Source organism: Paramormyrops kingsleyae, chromosome 6 (genome assembly GCF_048594095.1).
Source record: "Paramormyrops kingsleyae isolate MSU_618 chromosome 6, PKINGS_0.4, whole genome shotgun sequence".
NCBI classification, from domain to species: Eukaryota; Metazoa; Chordata; class Actinopteri; order Osteoglossiformes; family Mormyridae; genus Paramormyrops; species Paramormyrops kingsleyae.
The window spans coordinates 8,256,353-8,282,413 of NC_132802.1; the positions used below are offsets into that span (position 1 = coordinate 8,256,353).

The 26,061-nt window shown below is 41.8% G+C and overlaps 1 protein-coding gene across 11 annotated transcripts in view; it reads left to right on the top strand.

Annotated features, from left to right (window-relative positions):
- LOC111855832 (potassium voltage-gated channel subfamily KQT member 2-like) overlaps positions 1 to 15,945 on the top strand; it is a 40,428-nt gene extending 24,483 nt beyond the window's left edge. For 2 of the 11 annotated variants that reach the window (XM_023835277.2, XM_023835279.2), the window contains 9 exons: positions 497 to 550; positions 3,202 to 3,425; positions 4,262 to 4,309; positions 6,269 to 6,286; positions 8,594 to 8,702; positions 9,208 to 9,339; positions 10,216 to 10,311; positions 11,963 to 12,086; positions 12,161 to 15,945. In XM_023835277.2, the coding sequence (XP_023691045.1) occupies positions 497 to 550; positions 3,202 to 3,425; positions 4,262 to 4,309; positions 6,269 to 6,286; positions 8,594 to 8,702; positions 9,208 to 9,339; positions 10,216 to 10,311; positions 11,963 to 12,086; positions 12,161 to 12,871 (1,516 nt within the window). In that variant the 3' untranslated portion in view covers positions 12,872 to 15,945. The remainder of the gene's footprint in view (positions 1 to 496; positions 551 to 3,201; positions 3,426 to 4,261; positions 4,310 to 6,268; positions 6,287 to 8,593; positions 8,703 to 9,207; positions 9,340 to 10,215; positions 10,312 to 11,962; positions 12,087 to 12,160) is intronic. The other 9 variants (XM_023835280.2, XM_023835282.2, XM_023835284.2 and 6 more) reach the window with 8 other exon arrangements.
- The last annotated feature ends 10,116 nt before the right edge of the window (positions 15,946 to 26,061 follow it).

Below are 26,061 nucleotides of genomic sequence, written 5' to 3' on the forward strand. Positions count from 1 at the left end.
ATCTCGTAAGATCACGATCTCACAGCAGAAGTGATCGACGTGGAATGTGCACCCCGGTGATTTCATTTCCGGGGCTGCGGGGCCCACTGGCGGAGGCTGCTGCAGTCAGCTAAACGGCCAGCGAGATGGCACGTCCCTGTGGATGCCCGGCAGGGCTCTCTGCCACATTACCCTCCTAAGCCAGGGCCCGAGGCATGCGTACAAAAGAACGTTTACGCTCGAGAGGAGGAAGCCTGGCACGGAATGGCACGGCCCGGTACATCATCACACCCAGGAGGCCACGTCACGGTGCGAGTGTGACTTCCTGACACACACTGGCATGTTCTGTTTATGTTCCTTGTGGTGAGGCTCGCAGAGACCAGCGGCTCTCCTTGGATCTCCGATAGCAAGGCATGCCGTGTAAGAGCACTGGTGCCTTCTTTACAGCGACGCCGTTTCAGTCGGCGCACGGGACGCCACCTGTCTCACACTAATGCCTCTTCTTCCTTATTTCTAGTAATGAGAATTCATGTGCAGAGAAACTTTGTGGCTGCTGCCCAGGAACAAATAGGTACTGCAGGAATTTTGTGGCACACAAATATTAACATCTGCACGGCATTTGCGTCTGCCCCGCCCCCTCAAACCCCCCCTTTTTCTCCCTTGTTCTCTTCCTTTGAACGATTTACCTACTTAACGGAGGTGCACGACCCCACCAGGTGCGATCCCAACGCTTATTAATCTTCACTAACTCATGGTCATCGCTTTTAATGTCCTCACTTGTCTCCACTATTCCAGGACATACGGTATTTTCTTATGTAAAGAGGGGAAAACTTACAATCACGTATTACGCACGAGTTCCTGAAAAGCGCAATATAATTTAAATATATTATTATTATTATTATTATTATTACATAGCTATATAAAACACTATGTCTCACACTTTAAATGAAATTTGCCGCATTTTAAAATCACAAACATTATATTTAGGCCTATCATAGCACCGTGACTTCATATTATTTTTATGATCTACTAATTGTCTCTGCTGCTTTGTTTTTGGTAAATACATATATCGCACTGAGCCTGCATCATGCCCATGCGAAAACAAGGAACAGAAACCCAACATGCATTTGAAAATGTGCTCTCTCCCGTCGATAAGGACGTCGCACGGCGGTGGAGAAGAGGACAAACGGCGGCCGGCATGCTGCGATGCGCCGCGGTCGAGCTCTTTGCATGCGGTGATCTCCGTTGCACGGGGCGTCGGAGCCGACCGGAGGGACAGGGTAGCGTGTGCCGAGAAGCATGCATGGGTTTACCAACATGCGTCCCAGCCTATGTCCTGCATGCTGACCCGGATGATGGACAGCATGCTTTTTATTCGCTGCGTGGTTTAATGAAAAACTCCAACAAACTCCTCGGCTCCAAGCCGCCCGTATCATTAAAACCTTCCTGATTAATCGATAGCACCGTTCCCGCTGTATATCACTATCAGAATCGCTTTTTAGTCTCTCATGGCAACATCAGCCCCGCCTCATCTTTTTATAACATCTTCAAATCAGAGATTCAGGATAATGTGTTAGAAGCAACACCTTTCTAGCTGATCACAAGACTGCTGCAAATGACTCAAGATTCAGCAACACAGTTGTCTACGGTGAAGTGCACAGTTAATTCACTAACGATGACGATATGGTAAAAACGTAAGACTGTATACGTGCATTTCCAGACCGCTTTCTTAAGAAAATGCCATTGATGTGGAACCGAATGATCGGTATGATTTGAGAAAGGCGCCACCTTCGGGATACTTGCTGAAATGCATGCATTGATGTCTTTAATGAATATATTTCAGCAAGTAATCAGTATTTTGATTGCTCGTGAGATTAAGCACTTAATTATTTACAGTTTGATCTTAAACCAGATGGCTTTCACGGTCAGACGTTTTTGAGCAAAAGAGTAAAATGAAACCATATAATGCTCACAAATAAGTAATTTTATTGTATCTGTGCTAAAGGGAAGCATTGCGTTTTTAACTGATTGATGAATGTTCAGGGACAAACCCTGACTGATCTGATTTCAGTATGAATTTTCACCAGCTGAAATAAGAGCAATAGGTATATAAACATTTTCAATTGGAATGGAAGGGCAGCTGTGCAACTAGCATTCCTGCTATTAATACAGCAAACACTATTATTATTGTTAATAACATTATCACGTATTGTATCAGACAGTTACTATTATTATATCGAGCACAAAATTAGAAAAAATATAACAACCACACAATAGCAATAATAATTGTATTTATGTATGTCTCTGTATAATCATTGCTATTGTAGCTTATCCATCTGTGCATCTTGCTAATACCATCCACATATATTTGCAGCATATTTTCTTTGTATTATTTCTTGCTTGCTATAATATCATTTATATCTCAGCTGAGCCCTTGAGCCATTTTGCCAAATACAGCAAATTTTCCGCTAATGCTTCTGCCTTCCAGTCCAGTTCGTCCATCTGCCAAGCTGCGGAGCTGCTGGTGTGAAACCAGTGAAAAGCAGGTCCTGGCCTCTCGGAACTGAGCTGCTTTTGGCTGGACCATTAGGTTTCTGTGCTGTATATTGGCACATATTTACGTGCGAGCAGATCAGTGCCAGGAAGCCGTGGGCAGCTGGGAGGCTCGTTGGAGCCTTTTTTGTTGGGCGGATGCACGTGCATGACGTGGTGACCTCATGAAATCATGGTTGATGCCTTTTTTTTTTTTGACTGAATGGCTTATTTGATCCATGCCTGTCTTCTTTTTGTTCACTTTTCCCCGAGTCGTTGAATGTTCAACGTGTTTCTTGTTAAAACGGACTTTGCTGTGAGTTTGCTGTGTAGTGCACAGAGTCCCTTTTGAGTTTACTGTGGAGGTAAGGCAGACTATTATGTTTTCACACCAGTAGTGATGTCACTTTGTTATGGAAACACAATTTGTTATAGAGGAATTAAATTTTCTGCTAAATAACAGATTTTAAATTTCTACTAAATTACTAAATTGAATTTAAACTCAAATATTCAGTTATTCTTAATTGTAATTTAATTTTAATACTAGACAAATGAAAAGTACTATGTACTGCTTTGTAGAAAAACAAGGGCCTCCAACTCTGCGTGATTTTCTGATGCAAGGCCACCAATCGACGTTCTGGGATGATCATGTCCCTGGTTCCGTTTGTCTCATCCCCTCCCTCCTTACAGCCAGAAAGTGAGCCTAAAGGAGAGGGTCTTCTCCAGTCCTCGAAGTTCGGCCAGCAAAGGGAAGAGCTCCCCCCAGGGGCCGGGAGTGCGCCGCTCCCCCAGCGCCGACCAAAGCGTCGAAGACAGTCCCGATAAGGTGCCCAAGAGCTGGAGCTTCACGGACCGCAACCGAGCCCGGCAGGCCTTCCAGCTCAAGGGTAGCGGATCCCGGCAGAACTCAGAAGGTAGCCGAGGCCAATCGCCATGCGCCGAGTCTGTGTGGGTTTGCGTCTCTACTGAATGCCCCCCCCCCAAACCAAAGCTTCCATTATCGACACTAACTTACTAAACCTGCTTTAACAGCTTTAACTAACTATCAATTCAACAATTATTGTCTCGCCTACTGCAGTATTTCTTAGTGTCTGGGCCACTGAAAGTCTTCCCCTTTCTGTGTGTGTGTGTGTGTGTGTGTGTGTGAATGTGTCTGGCAGTGGGAGACCAGGCAGCCACGCCAGTTGAACCTTTGACTCCCTCCTGTCACACAGGCTCCTGAGACCCCCCACAATTGAAACATTAAATATTCTGCATGTGATACAGTGTAGACCAGCCACATGACTCTGCACAGTTAACGGCCAGGAATTTCAAAATATATTCTCTTTGCACCATTTTTTATAGGATGATTAATTTAACAATGTCCCCTTTTCCCAGGTCGTGGTGAATTTCTCTTCTTCAAATGTAATCATTTAACTTGTTTCTTTTCTTCAGTCGGTTTCTTTTAAAATATTTTTACGAGGTGGGGGGGGGCTACTTCCTACAGTTTGTATGGAACATTAAAAACAGAAATATCAGCATCATCAAGTATCTCTGTTCAACTTTTAATTTAATTTAATTTAAGTATTTAAGTTCTGTTCTAGTTATGTAGCTATCATTCCTTATTCATTGTATGGATCATGATGTATGTACAAAAATACATACTTCTGCATATATATTTTTGTTCAGCCCTTTTTTTCGTATGAAATATGCATTCCATATGAATACTCACCGATTCCTTTTCATTTCTCTGTTTAATGCCGTGCTAAAGTGCTGATTGAGATGCAGGATGAAGAACTCAGATTGAAGAGCTCTCCAGGTCAGGAAATTGACTTAATGGTTTGCATTCATTCAGCAGTAAAGCACCACAGTTTTTATAACAAGAAATGTGCTGTTGATTCTGTGTTTACTTATAATGTGACTGTAGTGCCAGTTTTCGTCAGCTAGAACTCGAACTGCAATGCAATGCAAACTACATAGCATGAGGAATCTGTATTATTCCATACACGTGAAATCAGATCCTGAACACATTTATTAGTCTATAGCAGTGTTTCCCAGTCTGGTCCTTGGGGAACTACAGACCTATCGGGAGCTGGATCGGGATTGTGGGTCCCTGAGGACCGGATTTGGTCTTTAAAAACACAGGTCTTTAAAAACCACATTTCCAGAATCTGAAAAAAATTCAACTTCATTGTTCTTTGAATTTTTAATATTGTTATATGGTTTCATTAAATTTGACTAAAATTAGTGTTTGAAAAACGTATAATTTTACTAAAATGTATTGCAGATTGTATAATTTACAGAATTTCATTCTCTTGCACATAGCCTCACCGCACAGACCTCTATTCTGATATCTAGCATAGTACATGCACACAAAACTGGTTTGAGGTGAATAGCACATGATCTCAGGCATCTCTAAACACTGAACTTCTCAACATCTTCTACATGGTTCGTTTCTTCTGCTTGAGAATCAGCTAGGTATATTTGTCATGGGGAAATTCACTTACTTAGTTATTGTAAACTTTTGGACCAAAAATTTCCTCAATATCTGGTATGAACAGAAAACAAATATAGAGCCTTTTATGGCCGATATATGCAGTAATTATAATTAATTGTTCTGAAAACAAGACAAATTATTCTTCTTCATAAACAGAGATCAGGCACCTTGGTGTCTGGTTTTCTGTTATGTCTATTTGGGGTCTTGCTGCGTGTCTCTGACTTTCTAAGACTCATTAATGCACTTTACTTTCCTCTGATAATAGAATCTAAAATGAGTTTCCTCCTTTCCTCATAGAAATTGGGTTAAACTGGCTTTTTTAAAATTCCGTCAGACTTACTCACTACAGACTGAAGTTATTCAATTATTAATACAATATATGGAGAAAAAATAGAATATTGCACGGCTTTATTTACTGAAACAGGGGTTCCATACTGGATAAAAAGGCCTTTTGTGAAATGATTGGTTCCAGATATATACACTAGTTACCAGCAGAAAAATAACTATTAAAACACTAATAATTTTTATGTATCATATTTATTAAAATTCATTGCCGCACATTCCGGTTATCAGTGAAGGCATACGCTTCTTGATTGTAAAGGGAGGTGACCACAATAAACTCCTTGCCATGCTCTGTATCCTGCGAGCCACAGTATGTCACACTCCTGAAGGTACTCGTGAGCCCATCCCATGGCTTGTGGCACTTTCGCTGTCATTGTTGAAAGCGCACAGAGGTGATCCATGCTTTAGGGAAGCCCGGTACGGCTGCAAAGTCCTGCTCCTCAAAGCTTAATCATCTGCTTCATTTCTCAGCTGATCTCTCTTTAAGCGTATATTAATACATGGCTGTCCTCCTTCTCAAATAATTATATACATAGGCTGTGTGGTACTGCCCAAAGTAACTATATAATTATACTATCAGTCTGAAAAGCTGCGTAAATTCTCTAGCCTTTGCTCGCTAATTCATTCTGATTATACCTGCCACCTTCTCTACATTCGCACTGAATGTTAAACGTGTGGCTCCACTGATAGGAGCAGGAATAGCTCTGAGTGTCGGATTGTACCTTCAGGCAGTCCGCACCTAAACACAGCGGTGGGGAACGATGGGGTCTCGCCAGTTCTGCTGGGGGGGGGGGGGGGTTCCAGGGCCCTCGCATCTCGACACGCTCGAGGACAGCCTGTGTGAAAGTGATCCTGTGTGTCGGTTTAGCCTCATGCTGGCTTCCCGGTCCTTTAACCGCCTCTATTCCGTGTGTCTCCTTTCCTTCCTCCTCCTTGCAGCAATTGAGGGGTTAATCAGTAAGAACATGTTCTGCATCTGCCAGGGGCTGATAGTGTGAAGCAGAGGGTGCTCTAGTTGTCAGAATGAGTAGACAGAGTCGGCCGTGCATGCCAGGTGTTACGGACATCCCATCAGCACCCCGGAAGGCCTCATCACCCCATGACTGCCCGGGCGAGGCGTCCCAGGCCCGTGTGCTCAAGTGGCTGCCGTTCCTGTTACTCTGGCCTGCATGAAGAACGCTGATCCACCTCCCCCACCCACCCCGGTCCCATAGATTCGGCTTTCTCTAACCAATACACCCAGGTTAAGCCACAAGCCCCCCGGGGCCCGCAGAGCAGTGAACTGGCCCCCGGCTGGGCATGTGTCGGCCCCCCAGCACAGCTGTCCTTCGCTGATTCACTGCTCTGTGGCTTTACATGCATTTCCAGCATGTTTTACTGTCCTCCTGTCCTCACGTAAGCTGGGAATTTGAAATGAGGTTGACGCTGTGGCCCAAACCAACGCTATTCCTAAGAACCCCCCCCCCCCCCTGCATGAACATTGAATATATGTCTATGGAAAGATTATGTTCCGTTTTTTAAATCCTTCCTGGGCTTTGGATCGTTCTTCCAGCACCATCTTTTGCCACAACAGTAGGAGCAAATATCTCATAAAAATGTTAACTTGAGGCACAGGAAACCAGGGGAAAAATCATCATGTAACCTCCAAAATAAATTATTATTATTATTCTTTTCTTTATCTGTTCTGACATTATTTTAATGCTCTCTAGGTAGTTTAGATGAATAAAAGTTGGTATCTATAAATTATGAAAATGATCAAGATCTTAGACTTGTTTGTATGATTTATTATGTATGGTCCATGTTGAAATTATTTTCTGAGTAACAGTTACAGTTAATAATACTAAGAATATTTTTAAGAACTTTCATTGACTCAGACTTGTGTTCCAATCATGTGATCATTGCATGGTTGGAAATAAAAGCAGTAAAAACACTGTTTCTTAGATTGACTGAACTTAATACCTGCCACCTTACAACTTCTATACACAGCAGTGTCCATTTTAAAACAATATATATAGTTTCTGTGCATGAAAACACAACCATGCATTTGGTCAACAGAAGGCATGCCAGCTCAAAACCAGTTCTTAGAATCAAGGAGAGCATAAGATGATTGGAATTTACGAATGAAAATTAAACTTCACCAACACCCACTGTCTGTGCTCTTCTGATTATTGTATATAGTGTGTTCAGTTGTGTTTAACAATATCCTGAGATGTAAAAGCATTTCCGAAGCTCTGTCAGGATTTGTTATTCATTCTGTGAAAAAAATCACTAAGAGAAACACTCGTATCCTAAATATTCTATTCTGCCCACTAAACCTGCACTGACATCTCAGCCTTTTGTCTCCGATGTCCTAAATCTCCCATACTGAAGGTAAACGAAGGAGCCATTGTTCTACGATTACAATAAACTATAAATAAGTCATGAAAATCCTACAGTGTTTTTTTTATGCTGGTTTGACCAATTGAACTGGCATGTTCTACATGGACCAAACGGCTCCCTGTAGCTCCGCTGTGAAGAAGCATTTGCAGTACAGGCCCACAGCAGAGATCTCCTCAGAGGCCTTCTCTCTGGCAGTCGCTGTCTATTGGGCGTATTCCTTTGTTTTCCAATTGCATTGTCAGCTTGCTAACTTACCCATGTTTCTCCCTGCAGTGGCCTTGCTGCTTTTATATGGGTAATCTGCAGTAGATAATGACTCACCCCTTTTGTCAGAAGTTCCATTCCCACTGTGCTTGTTTCCTCTGCGCTTGTGCTCAGAGACCCCAAATGCAGATTGCGTATATAAAGCACCACACGACAGGTATGCAGGTGACGGCCGAGGCCTAGCCCTTGGTGCTGGCCACGCCTCTCCTGGCTTGGATTGGCGATGGTCCACCAAGCTGATCACAGAGCACCATGGCTGTGTCATGGAATGTCTTTGCAGCTTTGGGCCACAGTGAACAGGTGACCCCTTAACCTCTGAAATGGCGTCATCGCCACCCCCACCCCCCCCAGCACCATGTCCTGCACTGGGACTTGCTGACATCAGCAGCCGCTGAACGCAACAATCACAGTCATTAAGCAACCCCTGCATCCCGCTCGCAAACCCCATCTGACTAATCGCTCGCCCAGTTGCTGGGGACTGCAAGTAAATGCCCTTGTCTTGACCTTGCTTGGTTTCATGCAAAGACATAGACTGAATGTGCAGAGGTTAAGAGGTTGCAGGTGAGTGTCCCCAGTGCCACTGGGCTTGTGGGCTTCTGACGTGTCTGTTTTGTTTTGCAGAGGCCAGCCTTCCTGGAGAGGACATCATGGATGACAATAAAAGCTGCCACTGTGAATTTGTCACACAGGAGCTAACACCAGGGTTGAAAGTCACCATAAGGGCTGTGTGGTAAGCCTGTATGCACTCTCGTTGGCGTCGCCAAGACCAGTTTTAGTCCTTGTTGGCGGTTCTTGTTTCCGCTCTTATTTAAATCACTCAGCTCAAACCCCTGTGCTTGCTTAAATAAACAGTACAAATACAGGGACTCAAATCCATTCAATAGATAAGAGAGCAATTCTCAGGATGAAAGCAGAAACTTGACATGTTGGAAAATACAGCCCTTTGAAGTAATTTGAATTAGCGGTGGTAAACTGTGATTAGCAAGTAAATCATGTAATACTTCCCACTTCTGTTGACTGATTATCTCGTTTTGCGAGGTCCGAAGAAGAATACGTTAGAGACAGTTATATGTGTAAAGGCCATCAAAGGTCTACTCTGAAAATGGACGAACCAGTATTATGAAACTGGAGTACAAGGTGTAAAATGTGGGATTTGAGAGCGAAAGATGAACTCCACGTCTTTGACTTGTTTTATTGTGTAAAAGGTGCTCATGTGTTCAACTTCTCCTTCTCAGCATTATGAGATTCATGGTCTCCAAGAGGAAGTTCAAGGAGAGTCTGAGGCCTTATGACGTTATGGACGTCATAGAGCAATATTCAGCAGGCCACCTGGACATGTTGTCGCGGATTAAAAGCCTCCAGTCCAGGCAAGATGTGAAACCAGTTCCCTAGATTCCTACTGACCACTTTCTTCTCCACCTAAAGTGTGTTGTTAGGAAGGACGCAATAATCCACTGTCTCCTTGGGTCCAGTCCTTCAGTCGATGAAAACCCAGCGGTGTCTCAGGGTTTCAGACACCTACATGGTCTCCTTGCTGCACCCACCCTACAGTGCAACATCTGCAACATCTCTGAAACAGTTCAGCTTAGAAGCCAGGCTGAACAGAGGGGGCTCACGTATCTATTGACACCTTTCATTGACTGTCTACGGCAAGCATGATGGGACAGATCAGTGTGCATTCATTTTCTCCTGATCAGGCACCCATGTCTTCTGACAACATCTGATTAACCATTGTTTTAGAAGTTGCAGTGGCCATCTGAAAGTCTCCCGTAGTGGGGAACCAAGCCTGTCCAAAATGGGAGTCATCATTCAGCATTTAATTTGGCTCCTCCTCTTTCATCCAAGGGGGCCGCCTTTCCACCCAGTAAATACTAAATATATATTTTGAGTTCACAAGTAGATACACATAATCATAAATATATTCCAACTGAGAGTCACTGATGTGAACCATAAAAACTTAGGAGGCATTCATAACAGGGGTATATGTGAGTGTGGGGGGAGTGGGGGGGGGGGAGAAGAACTATACCCCACATAAAATGTATGTGCTTCAAAAGCATAATACTGAAATTACAATGCAATGAGAAAGGCCAGTGATCTTTCCATTTACATTGTACGATGTGTCTATGGAATATATTTTCACCTATTTCCATTTTTGTTTGGTTCATATCTTTGTGCGTCTATTCAGCTGTCATGTTTGCCTTCATGGGGCATTGTGCTGGTGTCTTCTCTATTTACCTTGCCAGGATAGATATCATTCTGGGTCCCCCTGCACCCTCAACTCCCAGCCATAAGAAGTATGCAACCAAGGGACCTAAAGATTCAACCCTATCCCCTAATAGGTTAGGCCTCACCAGAATGCATCTCTCTTGTCAGATAGTTTCATTCTTTCTGTTGGTCAGAAGTGATACCAACCTTTTTTGATTGGGGCTACATGGCAGTGCATCGGTACCAGAACCCATCGGTACCAGAACCCAGAGCAGGAGAAGCCATCTTAGCGGTCATCTTAGCGGTGAAAAAAAGTTCTTTAGTATTTAATGAAAAAAATTTGACTCAAACATCTGTCAGTACCTATTAGTTATAATTAGCATATTTTTATTAGAATTAGTTATACAATAATTGAAAAGTATTTTAAAGTGAATCATGCAGTTTTTGCAGATGACCTGTGACATTATTTTTTCTGCACAGGAATATCAAAAAAGAGGTACGATGTGTAACGGTAGAGCTGGAGGTCGTGCTTCCATTCAGTGTACACCGACATCCTTCAGTCGATGAAAACCCAGCGGTGTGTCAGGGTTTCAGATGCCTACATGAAGGACTAAAGATGTCCGGACATGTAGCCCAGCAAAAAAAAAAAAAAAGGGTTAAGCTTGTATGCCTGTGATTGATGCACAGAAGACTCCTCCGTAATAGACGAGACGTCAGCTTGACCGAATGTGTCAGATGGAATCTTTCCAGAGTGTGCTGCATGTTGGCATGGTGACGCATGAGGAGAATCGCACGTGTCACAATGGCACATCCCCACCCCCCCACCCCCCCAACCCCGTTCCATTTGCACCACACGCCTGATCACGCAGATCGTCCCAGCTGTTTCACGCAGGCACGAGTGGGGCGTCTGCCCGCGGTCCGGAGTGTCGGCTGCTGCCTGGCAGTCGTAGACCAGTATGTTTCTCGTGTAGTTCACCAGGACGTTGCCCTGCGATGAGCCACTGGTTGGTAAAACGCTTTTTTGTTCCCGGACCCTGGTCTGGTTAGAGAATGGCAGGTTCAGCTTCTCTAAGGAGCTGCAGATTGTCCGCCCATTTCCATCTGTGTCTTCAGTGTCTTCATGTTGCACGTGCTTCATCACGCTTTCATGCTCAATGCTCACAAGCTTGACCAATGACAACTGTCTTCAAGAGGACCTGGTCCCACACTCCCCCCTGCACGCCTGCACTCAGCTCCTCGTGATATAGGGTCATATAACCAAGCAGTAGCTGCAGGGAATTTCTCCACTGTGTCATTTCCCTGCGCCTAATGGTGCACCAAATAGTGAATGTGCTTCTAAAACTTGTGCCGAACTGTTCCATTGATCTTTCTTTTTTTTTTTGGGCATTTAGCCATGACTAATCGTAGAAGGAGATTACATGGCACATCAAACAGAACAAGTGTCAAAATATTTTTCAGTAATAGGCTGTAGCCTAGGTGACATATATAAAGGTTATTGGTTATAACTGCAGTCTTTTGAAAAGAAAATGCACTTTATATATCGTTTATATATCACCAGTCTTACAAATGGAGAAAAATCTTTCTAATCTTACTTATTATAACCCCATTTAAATCTTTCATATTTTCAGATGTCAGGTGTATGTATCTGTATAATTTGTATCCTTTTTTAAAGGTGGAAGTACAAGATTTTTGACTTTCAACAGAGTTGTGTCTGTATTTGGGGGCACGTGTTCCTAGGAAAAGCCTTGGACGTCAGTCCAGCTGTTGTTTTCTTCTGGTTGGTAGAGTTGACCAAATAGTTGGCAGAGGTGGTCAAATGACAGATAAGGATCGACCAAAAGGTGCCACGGAGGGCGAGGTATCAGAGGACCCGAGCATGATGGGACGTCTGGGGAAGGTAGAGAAACAGGTAAGGAGGTGCTTTAAGGTACTTGGGTTTTTTAAATTCAGATTTGGGGACCAAAAGCTCTTTGTTTCCATTAGGTGGTGTCCATGGAGAGGAAGCTGGACTTCTTGGTAAACATTTACATCCAGAGATTGGGTATCCCCCAGTCGGAGACGGACGCTTATTTTGGATCTAAGGAGCCTGATCCGGCTCCTCCGTACCACAGCCCTGTGGATAGCAGGGAGCAGATGGAGAAAAGCAACTCCATCAACAAGATCATCCGCTCCATAAGCACCACCGGGCAGAAGAATTTTGACCCCCCTCCTACATCTGTGGCCCCCCAGAGCCACTGTCCCCCGTCCACCTCCTGGCAGCAGCACCCGATCAGTGAGTGCTATCGGCTAAGCCTGATCGCCTCCCCCATAGGGGATCCTTCCCTGGTGCGCATCCCCCCCCCTCCCGTCCATGATCGCTCCTCCAGCAGCCACAGTGGGATCGGCCGGTACGTGCCGGAGGACAGGAATCAGGGCATCAGGCTGAAGAAGAGCGACACGTCCATCTCCATTCCCTCCGTGGACCACGAGGAACTGGAGAGGTCTTTCAGTGGTTTCAGCATCTCCCAGTCCCGGGAGAACCTGGACTTCATCAGCAGCAGCTATTTTGGCAGCATGTGTGCCAAAGTGCGGCCCTACATCGCAGAGGGCGAATCGGACACCGACTCCGACCTCTGCACGCCGTGTGTCCACTCGCCGCTCTCGGGGCCTGGGGAGGGGGGTTACTCAGATAGGGGGTGGTCCGGCACAAAGTAGGCCAATGGCGGTGAACCAGCTCTGAAGCACGCTGGGTCGACCACTCCAGGAGGTGCTCGTTCGCCTGGAGAATGAGGGGACACACGTCCTTGTGTTTGACAGCTTCTGGGAACAGCTGGTGAGAAGCCAAGGCCACGTTTACTGCTGTTAAAGGCCGGGCACGTCGCGGGTCCTTCGTCTGGATGGCAGCCGTTTACTCAACTCAGACTTTTGTTCTACTTTCGTGGGACATCTTGCCACTGTTTATCATTTTGATCAGGAACATAGAAATGAATCTGTATTTTCCTCTGTCAGACTGTGTTGTGATCTTGGGACAGAAAAAAAAAATCTGTACTGAAAGGGGCAGGACATCCACATATATGCACAACACATAATACCAGTAAAATTACCCAGAGAAAATATTTGATTACACACACCAAATCTATACAGTTTCCCAGAATTCTTCAGTATTGTCCAGATCTGTGGTATGGTTAAGCTGTCTGGCAATAGAGCTCTGTCATGTCATAATGCTAAGAAACCTGTTAGGACCTGAATATTAAGTTGAACATGGACTGGTCTGCATGAGTTAAAGCATGTTATTAATGGAAATGCACTTCCCATTACGGAACAGGGGCTACACGTGTGACCAAACTGCATTCACGTGGTCAAGCAGTGAAATCCTTAGGAAAAAAGCCTACTGCTTAGCAAGTATTGCAGATGACATAATTCAAGACCTTCTGAAGCCATTTTTATATAATGAACACTAAGCATAATAATTTACAAGATGCTTAACTATATAAGCTAACACATACTGTATATAGGCACCACTGTAACTGAAAATAATTGAAAGATCACATGGTTTTCACTTGACCCACACATTGTACTGAACTGAGGACGTAGAATCGATGGAGGATGGTGGAATTTTAGCAGTTTTGTTTTTTTTCATGAATGAAAAGCCTTATTTAGCATGTCACATGACAGTTTAATTTAAACTGAGTTAAGAGTGCAATTTAGTAAGAATTCTCCACAAGGAAAAATATCTATATTTTACGTCAGAGTTTTTTTTTTATACATGTAATATTTATAAGCCAATAGTAATATGAAACCAAGGAGCATCTCATAGAGTTTTTAAAATCTGATTTAATTATTTCAGATTTGTTTTAAAAGCAAATTAGATATATTCTATACTATCTACAGCATGCCATAGTATATTTGTACGTATTTTGCTCAAGCACCCACAAAAACAGACCTACAGGCCATCAAATTGTAGAAGGGATTTTACTTCATTGCCACTACTAATTTCTCTGTATTTCACAGTTTCTTGAATACATGCAAACATGATCAAATCACCCAAAACCTTTTTTTTAATTATTTTTTGCTGACACAAGCTCATTTTGTTTTATTAAAAATATTCATGTTTTCAGTGCAATGTTGAGTACTGTCATTGGATGGTAAGCAGAGTATGTAGTTATTTTAACACAGAATTTTGTATTTAGAACAAGCTGCATCCAGTATATAAAGCAATTCAATATACTGTATGCTTGTTATGATTCAAAGGATACATTTGCCGCCAAGAACAAAAAGCATTTTCTATATTATTTAACCTTTGTTCATAGCCACTAGAGAATTTTACCGGAATGGTGGTCACCATGTTGACTACATATCTTAAGGCGGATTTAAATAATGCCATGAAAAGCAGAGGTCCGTGACGATATTTAAACGTTATTAGGATCTTGTGTCTCATTTTGAAAAATCAAATGTCTTTGAGTAGCTGGAAATGTTTAAATTTTATCACAAAAAAGATAAATATGTGTGCATAATATTTTATTTTCTAAATGTGCTGCTTATTTCATGCTGCAGATCCCGTTATGCCCTCTCTCGTGTGGCCAATGAGATGCAGTCTATTTTGTGCCTTGTCCCCTAGGTTGGGTTTGCTTCTGATGGAACATTTTGACTTACTGTGCGTAGATGTGTGGTTTGTCACAGACCTGCACGTCATTCGTTGAGTAAGGTCCTCGTTTCTGCCGTACCCTGAACCTTAATTTTTGCATACGCTGTGTAGAAATGAACTGGCTTTGGCTTTGTGCAGCCCTCTTACCTCTTAATGGCTGCGATGTGTGGGCTTGTTAACCTGAGGTCGAGAATAAGATTCAGACAGGCTTAGGTGGAGCTGAGTACTGTGTAATATGAAATCCAAACCTGTCAAAACATGTCACAGTCTAGAAATGGAATCATTTTAACTTGGTATTTAAAGCTGATTTCAAGTTCATTTTTGTTGGCCATTTTCCAAAGAATACCATTCTGATGCCTTGAATGAGTTCTTTTATCTTTTTTTTTTTTACATCTACTTGTCATTTATGTCCACGTGGTTCTCTGGTTTTGAACACTGAACATGCTTGTAAAGGTAGGCCTATTCATTGTACGATCACGCCTAAAAATTCACGATTAAGATCAGTTGCATTGATCTCTCAATCACGAGAAGTTTTTTTCCCCCCCAGTAACCATTCAGCACATTAAGTGCAACCTGGACGCCACTCATCAGAAAGGAGCTGCAGATGCGTTTAGTGCAAACAAGTGTAAAAAAGGCCCAGCATGAGTGATGACCAGCACGAGTTTAAACCCAACTTCAGAATAACACATTAAATAGCTCAAGCAAGCCTTAATATAAAATCAAATTGTTCATATTTGCATCAGCTCCGGCACTTAATGTCAATAACCATTTATCTTTTTATTTAATGATTGTTAAACATTTTTTTACTAAAGCCTTTACAAACAAAAAAAAAATATTTGACACTACGTTATGTGTTAGATTCTGGAAAAGCGGAATATATCGATTTTTATTTCGAAGCAACTGGTTGCTAGCATGTCGTCGACACCTGAATGCCGTGAGTATAGCATTCGCTTACTATGTAGCATCTGTGTTGTTTGGCACTCGGATCCATGGGTACATGGGAAATGTACAATAAAAATTTGTACATCACGCATCACGGTTGTACGTTTCTTGCCCTGGGACAATCTCGGGATTTTTTTTTTGTAAGGGTTGACCAATTTTTGTTTGTTTGCACTACTCATACTAATAAATGTAAATTTGCAGCCATGTGCGTACCTACTGTGTCGCAATGTGTTTCAGTCCGAACCGTAAACCCAGAATTGTGTTATTTCTCAGGACGTAAACCTGTCCCACAGCCATACGCGACAGTATTTATGAACACAGACGGCACATATTCTGTGCCACTAGATGGTGCCAAAAACTAGCTTGATAAAGAAAATGGCAAAATATGTCGGACTTAAATGTACTTTATATAGTTTTATCATAAAATCAGCCAAGTAGTGTTACACAGGGTGGCAGCGTTGTTCTCCATTTAAGCTATTCTAATATGGGTTTTCTCCTGACTTAAGTGGTAATTTGAATAGCGCTTAAACACATAGCTAAGCCATTCTGATCGTCTAGGTCCTTTAACGCCCCGCTGAACTAAGCAAAAAATTTCCTTTAAAAGAGGCTGTGCAGCTGGAAACAGCTTAGAACCTAAATGTGACCTTCTTTGGATGAAATGGAGTAAAAGTGATCCATCCATCTTCCAACTGGTTATCATGGTTAGAGTCACTAAAAGCTTGTGTTTCACATTTGTTGTGTTAATTGTAATATTTATACAAAGAGATAATGCAAAAATTTCACTGTCAAATCTTTGAAGCAAATTAAGAAACACAAATATTAAGATAAATAATTCTGGATTTGGGACTTTAACTTAACGTAACGTGTTCTGAGTTCAAATACGGCATTGAGATTATAAAACCATTTCCATATGACACATTTCCCAAACCAAGCATCTTCTGACCATTAATCTTAGTTGCAGGCAGCACAGACAGACCCTGGACAGCACAGCACGCCACTGGAGGGCTCCCACTCACTAGACATTTTACAAAAAACAGATGGTCTTCCTCCTGTAGGACAATGTTTCCCAAGCTGGTCCTCAGGGACCCCCAGACCCCCTCGAGGGAGCAAAAATGTAGACTGCATGTGGTCTGCATGTGGACTGCGTGTGGTGTGCATGTGGACTGCATGTGGTGTGCATGTGGACTGCATGTGGTCTGCATGTGGACTGCGTGTGGTCTGCATGTGGACTGTGCCAAAGAGGCAGAAGGGATTTAGACTGAACAGTTTGCCGAGGGTTAATAAAGGACCAGGAGCATTTTAAAAGGGAATTGATGTACTGGTTAATTTATTTGAACATGTATTTGCGTGTTCTTGCTCCTCAGAGAGTGGAGCCCATTGAATGAATTACATTCCATTTTATTGATTATTATGCCTTACAGGAAAACATTTAATGGTATATCGCTTTGGGAATATAAACCATTTAATTTATTTTGAAGGCTTTTTTTGATGGTTTCCAATAGAAACATAATTTCTGCATGTGCTGTATGCTTTTGATCCTTCTTACAATAATCTTTTTTTATTTTTAATATTTTGCTTGCTTAATTAATACCATAAAGTTACCGAAATTCAAGCACAAGCACAAACATTTAACTCAACTGCAGATAAAATGCTTGGTGTTTTCAAAGCACTCTTCTCCTTTCTGTTTGCGGTGTGGTTTCTGCACACATGGATATTGACAAGACCGAGTGTGGGGGGTGCTGTTTGATTTATACGGATCGGTGCGGGAAATCAGCATTTGTGTCTGGAAAGATACGCACAAGATACGCAGTACCTGTGGTTTCTCTGGAATGGCTGGGACCTCAAATTTTAGCATAAAAAAAAAAACTATCGCCACAATCAGTGATGACACTAGTGAAGAATACAGTTTATTTAGGCCCGTCATGGTCTGAGTCTGTGGGAAATAATAAACAGATTGTATATGTGTGTGTGTTGTGTTTGCGCATGTGTGCGCATTGTGTGTGTGTGTGCATGAGTCTGTGTGTGCACATATGTATGCATGTTGTGTGTGCGTTGTATGTGCGTGTGAGCGTGTGTCTGTGTATGTGACTGTGTGTGCATTGTATGTGCGTGTGTCTATGCATGTGACTGTGTGTGCATGTGCATTGTGTGTCCGTTGTATGTGTGCATGTGTGTGTGTTGTATGTGCATTGTATGTGTGTGTGCGTTGTATGTGCACGTGTGTGCATTGTATGTGCATTGTATGTGTGTGTGCGTTGTATGTGCGTGTGAGCGTGTGTCTGTGCATGTGACTGTGTGTGCATTGTATGTGCGTGTGTCTATGCATGTGACTGTGTGTGCGTGTGCATTGTGTGTCCGTTGTATGTGTGCATGTGTGTGTTGTATGTGCATTGTATGTGTGTGTGCGTTGTATGTGCACGTGTGTGCATTGTATGTGCATTGTATGTGTGTGTGCGTTGTATGTGCACGTGTGTGCATTGTATGTGCATGTGTGCGTTATGTGTGTGCGCTGTATGTGCACGTGTGTGTGTGCATTGTATGTGCACATGTGTGCGCGTTGTATGTGCATTGTATGTGCATTGTATGTGTATGCCGCATATGCACATGCATGTGCATTGTATGTGAATGTGTGTGTGCGTGTTGTATGTGCACGTGTGTGTGCGTCGTATGTGCACACATGTGTGTGTGTGTGGTATGTGCACGCGCACACATGGGCATGTATATGTCACATTAAGGACAGGAGTATTGCTGAAGATCTTGGGCCCCATGAAAGCATAGAATATTTCATAAAAATCTGTGACTGTAGTCAAAAAACTAACTAGATGGACATAAATTCAACAGAAGCGTAACAAAGAGGAGTTTCCCTTCCACTGGTGGCCAATGTAATTTGTTAACTGAAAAGAATGTGACCGTTCCTGACATGTCCACTCAGATATGATGGCAAGGTGGTGGCCTTGCCGGTTTAATGCCTCATTAAAAGTGTTTTGTCAAACTCTTACAAAGTCGGTGAGCTCATTCTGGGAGCCGTTTAAAAATAAGTCAGACTATTGCAAATATAGCACTAAATACTGCTTTCTCAGCAGGGTGGTCAAATTGTCTGCGCACTTGCAAAAATATGATGGAAGTTTAAAAAGTTTGAATAATTTAAGAGATGCTGCATCAGGATGTTACAAATAGGGCCTCATTACACATCATCATGTCTAAATAACATGTCATATACAGTAGCATGCACTCAAACTAGTTCATAGTTTACACTGAGCAAGCACATAGAAATTGCATGTGATGCATGCACCATATCCACGTTTATATTTGCATGATGTTCAGATATGTTTGTGTCTGTAGCGTGTATGTCTTTGGGGTCATGTATATACTGTATTGAAGGTACATTTTTTTTGGTGCTCACATGGGGAAACTCAATTTTACAAAAATCTGTGAATGCAATCGATTAACTAAAAATGCCAAAAGTCTTGTATTTTGTTTGATTACTTATGGTTAAGGTTACGCTGGGTAGTCGTCATTGTTAGCATTAAAGTTATGAACAGAGTCCCCACAAAGATACGAATGTTTAATGTGTTTGTGTGTGACAGACGTCCCATTAGGGAAGTTGTTCTGTAGGTAATGAGGAGCCATATTTCTCCAATAACTGTGTTTATAATGCCTCTAGGTAAGGTTGACATTGTGAGGCAAAGCGAAAAGCTGCTTTCTACATCAGGACTTTTCTTCATCTGGAAATCAGGCCCTGCCACAATTTAGCTGCCTCTCTGCCACAGTCCGGAACTTTTTACCTGGTTATTTTCGGTTCTCATGCTACATAGACACTATTCTGCTCCAGGGAGAAAATTCGTAAGAAGTCTTGTCACGGCTGTAGGAGATGTGGAGAAGGTACATTGCGCAGGCGAACGCGCCGAGTTCCAATTATAAGACCAAGCATACAGAGGACATTGGGTCAATTCCAGGAAATATCACCTGAGCTGTTTCCACCAGCTCCAGTTAGTGCACCTCCCGAAGCGGCCGAAATAGAGCTTTACTTCCCGTGAGAGTGTCCTTCATGGGTCAGTGCAGTGCTCCCTTCCCAAGATTGAGTGTCGTAACATTAGCGAAGCATCATTTGCTGACAATGGTCTTGCTATATATTGCTATGCTGACCCACAGTGTCCATCAAGGTCATGTGAGAGATAGAATGTACAGCGACTGCCAGCCACACTGGTGGTAAGTCTTACATTAACCTCATAATCTACTCATCAGCCCAGACAATTCGGTCAACTAGTTAAATTAACCTGTCCAGAAACATTACCTTCGAAACAAATCAATACTGGTGTTTCCACTTTTTTGTGGACTGGAATCTGGATAAAAGCACCCGTGAAGAAGTATTCATGTATGTATGTATGTATGTATGTATGTATGTATGTAAGTATTATGGGAATGATAGAGGGCATCAGGAAGGTAGCAACTCATACTGTATGCAGTATGAGTTGTATGGAACTTTATAAGTAGAAGTTGTTTACAGAAGAAGTCTAATGTATCAGTGCAGGATGTGATATTAGACATGAAGCATGAAAGGCTAGTGTGTAGTCAAAAGTAAATGGGTGCATGTACAGCCAGATGCAAAAACCCCGATTAATTGTAGATAAAAACACTACAGTTTCTTTGTTTTCTTCAGATGTTCCTTATTCAGGTTATGGAGCATTTTGGTGAAGTATGTAAACAATTAGCTGTGACATTGGGTTGCAAATAGTCATGTTGATGACTCATAATGTCCATGATGATCTTCAATTTGACCATTCATTCATCCATTCATTCTGTACACACACTTTCTACGCTTACGTATGTTTATTTGTACATTGAGTAATCCTCTCTTTGTTTTCCTTGCAAATGGATAATACAGGGCTTCCCAAAACCCAGTCCAATTTATCCACAGATAACTAACAATTAAATGAAGTGCAGCATCAATCAAATGAATGAAAATAGTGACCTAATCTGTCAACAACTTGTCCACTAAAAGAGAGGAAGATATGACTCACAGTGTACAGACATAATACCAGCAAAATATCAAAGAACTAGGCTCTTTTCTGTGATAGATAAGGATCTTTGATGTCTCTTCGCTTTGAGTTCCCATGGGGACTGTCTCTGTTCTTTGTTCATTTGTGTGGACTCCAGTACTTGGACTAGTACATGCTTGCTCTGAAGAAATGCTAGTCAGAGGTGGAATCAGCCAAAAAGCACTTGTTTACTATCTTCAAAGTCTGAGGAATGGCTTATTTAAATTCTTGTATACAAAGGGTAAATGTATATTCATTGAGCACTGTCATATTTGGGAAGGCACAGTGGTTCAGTAGGTAGTGCTGTCTCACACCTCTGATTCAATCCTGGGTTCAGTCCAAAGACATGCAGTTAAGAAAAATGGAATCTCCTAAGTCTCCCATTTTATGTGGGTGTATGTGTGCCTTGGATTATCCAGAGCAGAGTGCCCCCCCTGCCTTATGTGCATGTGCAGTCCCGCATTTACTCCAAACTTTCCATGACCCTGTACTGAATATGTTGTCGGAAGGAGGTTTGAGAAAATAGAGACCGTTACTGAGGAAACCATGACAAGATATTGTTTCATGTCCTACCCATTAATTTCTTTGTTTATTGAATGGACTGTTCACCCCCTAAGGTAAATAGTTATTAGTATTTTTTCATAGAGTAAGCAGAATGGTATTCAAAGTGAACTAAGTCTGAAAATGTGTGTGTAGTTTGTTAGATCAAAACAAGTATTTCTACACTGATGCAACATAGAAGCATCAGAAACACAAGGCCCATTTTAATCCTTTTTATATGAAATATACTTGTTCCCAGGCAGGTCTTTATTTGATTAGATGCAAAGTCAATAGCAGTGTGTTTATTGGCAGTCAAAGGTCTAGTTTGTTGAATTTGTTTTGCTTTGTAATGTTTTTTTATCAGTACTCATAGCAGTGATGGTAAATCACATTTCCCTTACTTAAAATGATTGCGAATTTGTAGGTTAAACTCAATTGACCCACATTGAAGAATGGAAAGGGGTCTCACTACTCTGTTCGTTGTTTGAAGCTAACAGCCTCGGAGTAGAAGCACAAGCCTACATTAAGATTCACAGCAAACACACAGAACCTTCCGGTTGGTGCACGGGGGGTGGACACCATGGATCAGGGGATGAAAATGACAAGGGCAATTTGCATGTGAAATGAATCTTTCTGATTCATCATCTGAGGACGACTTATATCATCAGTGTCAGTCAGAAATCTGGCACTGACTTTGCATTATTAGTCTATATTTAAATGTGTGTGTGTGGGGGGGGGGGTAAATTTGTCTTCTGACAAAGTAAATATGACAGTGAAAGGAATACAAAATAAGAGGGAAAAGGTGTGTCATTTATCAGTTACCTTTGTCACCAAATCAACAAAGGTAAGGCAATAAAATATCTCAGGTAAGGCAATAAAAAGCAAGTCATTGATGTCATTGTGTGTGATTAATGCAAAGTCAGCTGATACTGAGTATGCCATATTGCTCACACTTCTCATCTTGTAACGTTATACTGTACTTGACGGGGCAGAAATATTTAGTAATAACTCTTGGGTAAACTTACTAATGAAGTACAAATCATGAACAAATCCCGAAAAAGTATAGTTGCTTCTTCAGATGAAATATGTGTCACGATTCATTAATGATGAACAAACATGAAATCAGTATCTCACTTGTGTCACTCATGACTTGTTCCTTGAGTAGTTCCTTGAGTAGTTCACAATGGTTTACATAATATTAATAGATATAGTAACAAATATAGTAAATGCTTGAGATAAAACATGCATGATGATTCATTAATGGTAAATTAACATGAGATCACTATGTAACAAAGACTTAGTTTGTGGTTAATTAATACTAATAAATAACAGCATAATACTACATTATTTGTACCCCCTCAAGTAAAGTGTTACATTTCATCCTTTATATAGATTATGCTTTATCTAGCCTACAGAACCCAAATTTATCAAACGTGTGAAATATCAAGCATTTGCCTTTCAGGATGTTCAGCATGATTACAATGGTTCTAACTTGACTTTCTCATCAAATTAAACAAATAAAAAATGACCTCAGTTTGCTTCTGTCTCTAAAAAGGCAGTAAGTACTTCAGTCATCAAGGCTTGAGCTAGTGGCTCATTCTTAATCCATCTGTAAATAATCCTCGAGATAATGTAGGGGTTGGTCCATCTCAAATGTGTCATAGAGCACCATTCAATTCCAAGGGATCCTGAAATGTCACGAGCCCAATACTGAACAGTCAGCATGCTCATGTGCACCTTAATCAATAAGATCAGTGACAGTGTCCTGAAGCCCTGATGTCAGTATTACAGCCTCCTAGGGTGACCACCTAATCCATGTCAGGAGGGACACTATGAGCTACTTCAGCTTTTACAAACTACTTTAAAGCTGAAAGGGTTCTGTGCTCTGCTAAAATGTTTGGTTAGTTCCTAGATTGAAAGACTCATCCAGCTGTTTCGCATTAACATTACTGACACATATGCATGATTATAGGAGACTGACCAATCAGCATACGGCAAGAACCCAGTGCTTAAGTGAAATCCTGCTCCTTTTAATTGAAATGTATGAAATGGTGGTTTACAAATCCTGTTGTAGCTCATAGTGTCCCTCCTGACATGGTTTAGGTGGTCACCCTACAGCCTCCCATGTGTCCAGGAACACTTCTTCTCTTATGCCCTCATGACATATGGACGTGCGATTTAAGGTAAGTAGCTAAGATAGACTCAGAGTTTGTTTACCATATTTAACTCTTCTTTAACTTCTTTTCTGAGGCCTTTCGGACATACTGATGGTTAAAATTAGCAACATGCAGTACTCATATAATTTGTTTACCATGCTTGACAAGTTGTACTAATAATTCTGGGTTTAGTCAAATTGTGAAAATTGTATAAAAGATGGGGGAGGGGACTCCTAGGGTGGCATGAAGTCATGTGACAAATCCAGTTATCCAACCAGCATCAATTCTTCCAAAGAGAGATCGTTCCCCATCTTAGAACTTTTCACGTTGTTCTTGCCATCAGGTGCCTAGGAAGATTCCTTTCATCTTTCCTCATCAAATGTCACATCATATGTCACATGGATTCCTTTGCCAGACTGACAAAAGTGACTGTAATGTCCATAACTGCATCTATAATGTAGAGCTACTGTTGTATGAAGAACGTTATCTTCTACCATACTGCAGGCTACGTACGTCTGATGTTCTCTGCCTGTAGAAAGGAATTAATACTCTTAGAAATGTTACAGAAGTGACACCAGGTACATGTTTGGTCTTTTTTTGTCCTGCTCATTTGTCATTGCTGTCTGGTCGTCCACTGAGCTCAGCGTGGAGCTCGAAAGGTCACTCTGCAATTTTTAACAGCAGATCCCTCAAAGGAGTTTCCTGTGTAAAGTCTGAGCAGCCGTGAAGCACGGAGGTGGCCACCGGAGGTTCCTTCGCGCATCTACTACACGTATCCTAAAATGCTTTCCACCCAGGAGATGTCGTGTATTCTCGGGAGGAAAGTTTTACTGGAAACCCCAAGGTGCGGGTGACATTTTGTGCGATCATCCTATCTGTTAGCCATCAATCTAGCAGTGATATGGACATCATCGTGCTGTCACATTAAAGCAGGTGTCTGCTCTGCATAATCATTCAGATGGATTATTTCTGCCTATAGTCGTGGTGAAAATAGTTCTGTCTTTTCCATTTATCTTGAGATCTGGGGGGGGGGGGGGTCAATGGACAATACCCCTAATAAACAGTCAGCAATACATGCATTTTGTATTTTGCAAGGAAGAGCAGTGATTTGGGTTTCCTATTTGCCCATTTTTGGATAGAGAGCAAGCAGGCTTTTATACAGCCGTGGAAAAAATGAAGAGACTATATTTTAAAACAAATCTACATTTTTTAATTCTGCAGAACGCCACACTGAGCAGCAGGTTGCTTCCAGGTTCAAAATTTCTAAGACAGCAGTACTGAATAACAAAGTGAAGCTGGAGACACTGGGAACGACCAGAAACCAGCCAAGTAAAGGGTGGACTCGATTTTCTAATGCCAGCAATGACCGTTATTCGACAGTTTCTCATTAATCGTAGGATGACATCAAGTGACCTTCCAAAGGAACGGAAACATTAAGTGCAGGTGTGAAGTGCACTGCTAGGACAGTTTGTATCAGGCTGAAAAGTCAAAAGTTTTTGCACACAACAGGTTTTTACGACTTTTCCATTTATTTCATAAACTGCAGATTTTTCATTCTTGCTAAGCATTGGAAAGTTGAGTGAACAACTATAAATGAAAATTTAAGTAAAATAAAACAATTTCGCTTTATGTAACAGTGCATGTCTGACATCCTATTAACTGGTTGTGTGGTGATGGCATAGCCAAATTCTAGGCTGTCCTTTAAATGCACTAGTTAACTATTTCAGCCCATGAATCAGAGCAGTATTTAATGTCCCTTGTGGAAAGAATCCCTCGCATTTGCTCTGCTGCTATAACTGCTGGAGCAGGTCACTTTGATCAGTCAAAGATATGACATTTTCTTGCTAATAAAGGTACTCAAATGGAGAACATACTGTAAATGTATTTGTTAGCAAAGAATAATGAGTATATGACTAAATTTTAAGTGAGTAACATGCAAATGTAGAAAATGTCAATGTGTTCTAACCTTCTTACTGGTAATGTATATGTTTGACTAACATTTCCATTTGTATACCCAAGAGTGCCAGAAAAACCTTTTTTCAGTTCTTCAGACCACATGTTATGTGGATATTCCAAAGAAAAGGTGACTGTAAATTTCCCATCTGGTGTGTGTGTGTGTACATTGGTATAGGCTGGCAGATATACCCCTGCCTTGTGCTAGCTGGACTTCCCTAAACCATTATCTTATCTTTTGCTGTAATCTTTCATGTATTGTTTTAAGTATAATAAAGACTCAGTTAACTGGTTAGCTATACTTTTGCTTTCTATTGTGAGATGGCGGCTGACAACTAACACACCACAGGGAGTTCCTTCCGAGGAGCCCGGAACGTGTAGAAATGAAGCAGAAATCGCTAAGCTAAGCAATTCTGCCCTCCGGTTTTACATTCCTGGCACTGTGCTGAAGCAACAATTCTGCTAAATTTATCTAAAGTTTCCTGTCCTCTCTGAGCTCAGCAAACTAGCCAAGCTGGAAAAGGGAGTCAGAGCTCTGGTAATTTCTGGAGAGTTCAGCACCTTCTGGAACTCTCTTGCAACGATCTTGGCGAATTGCCCTGGAAATTATTAGATGGATGTCATTCTGTG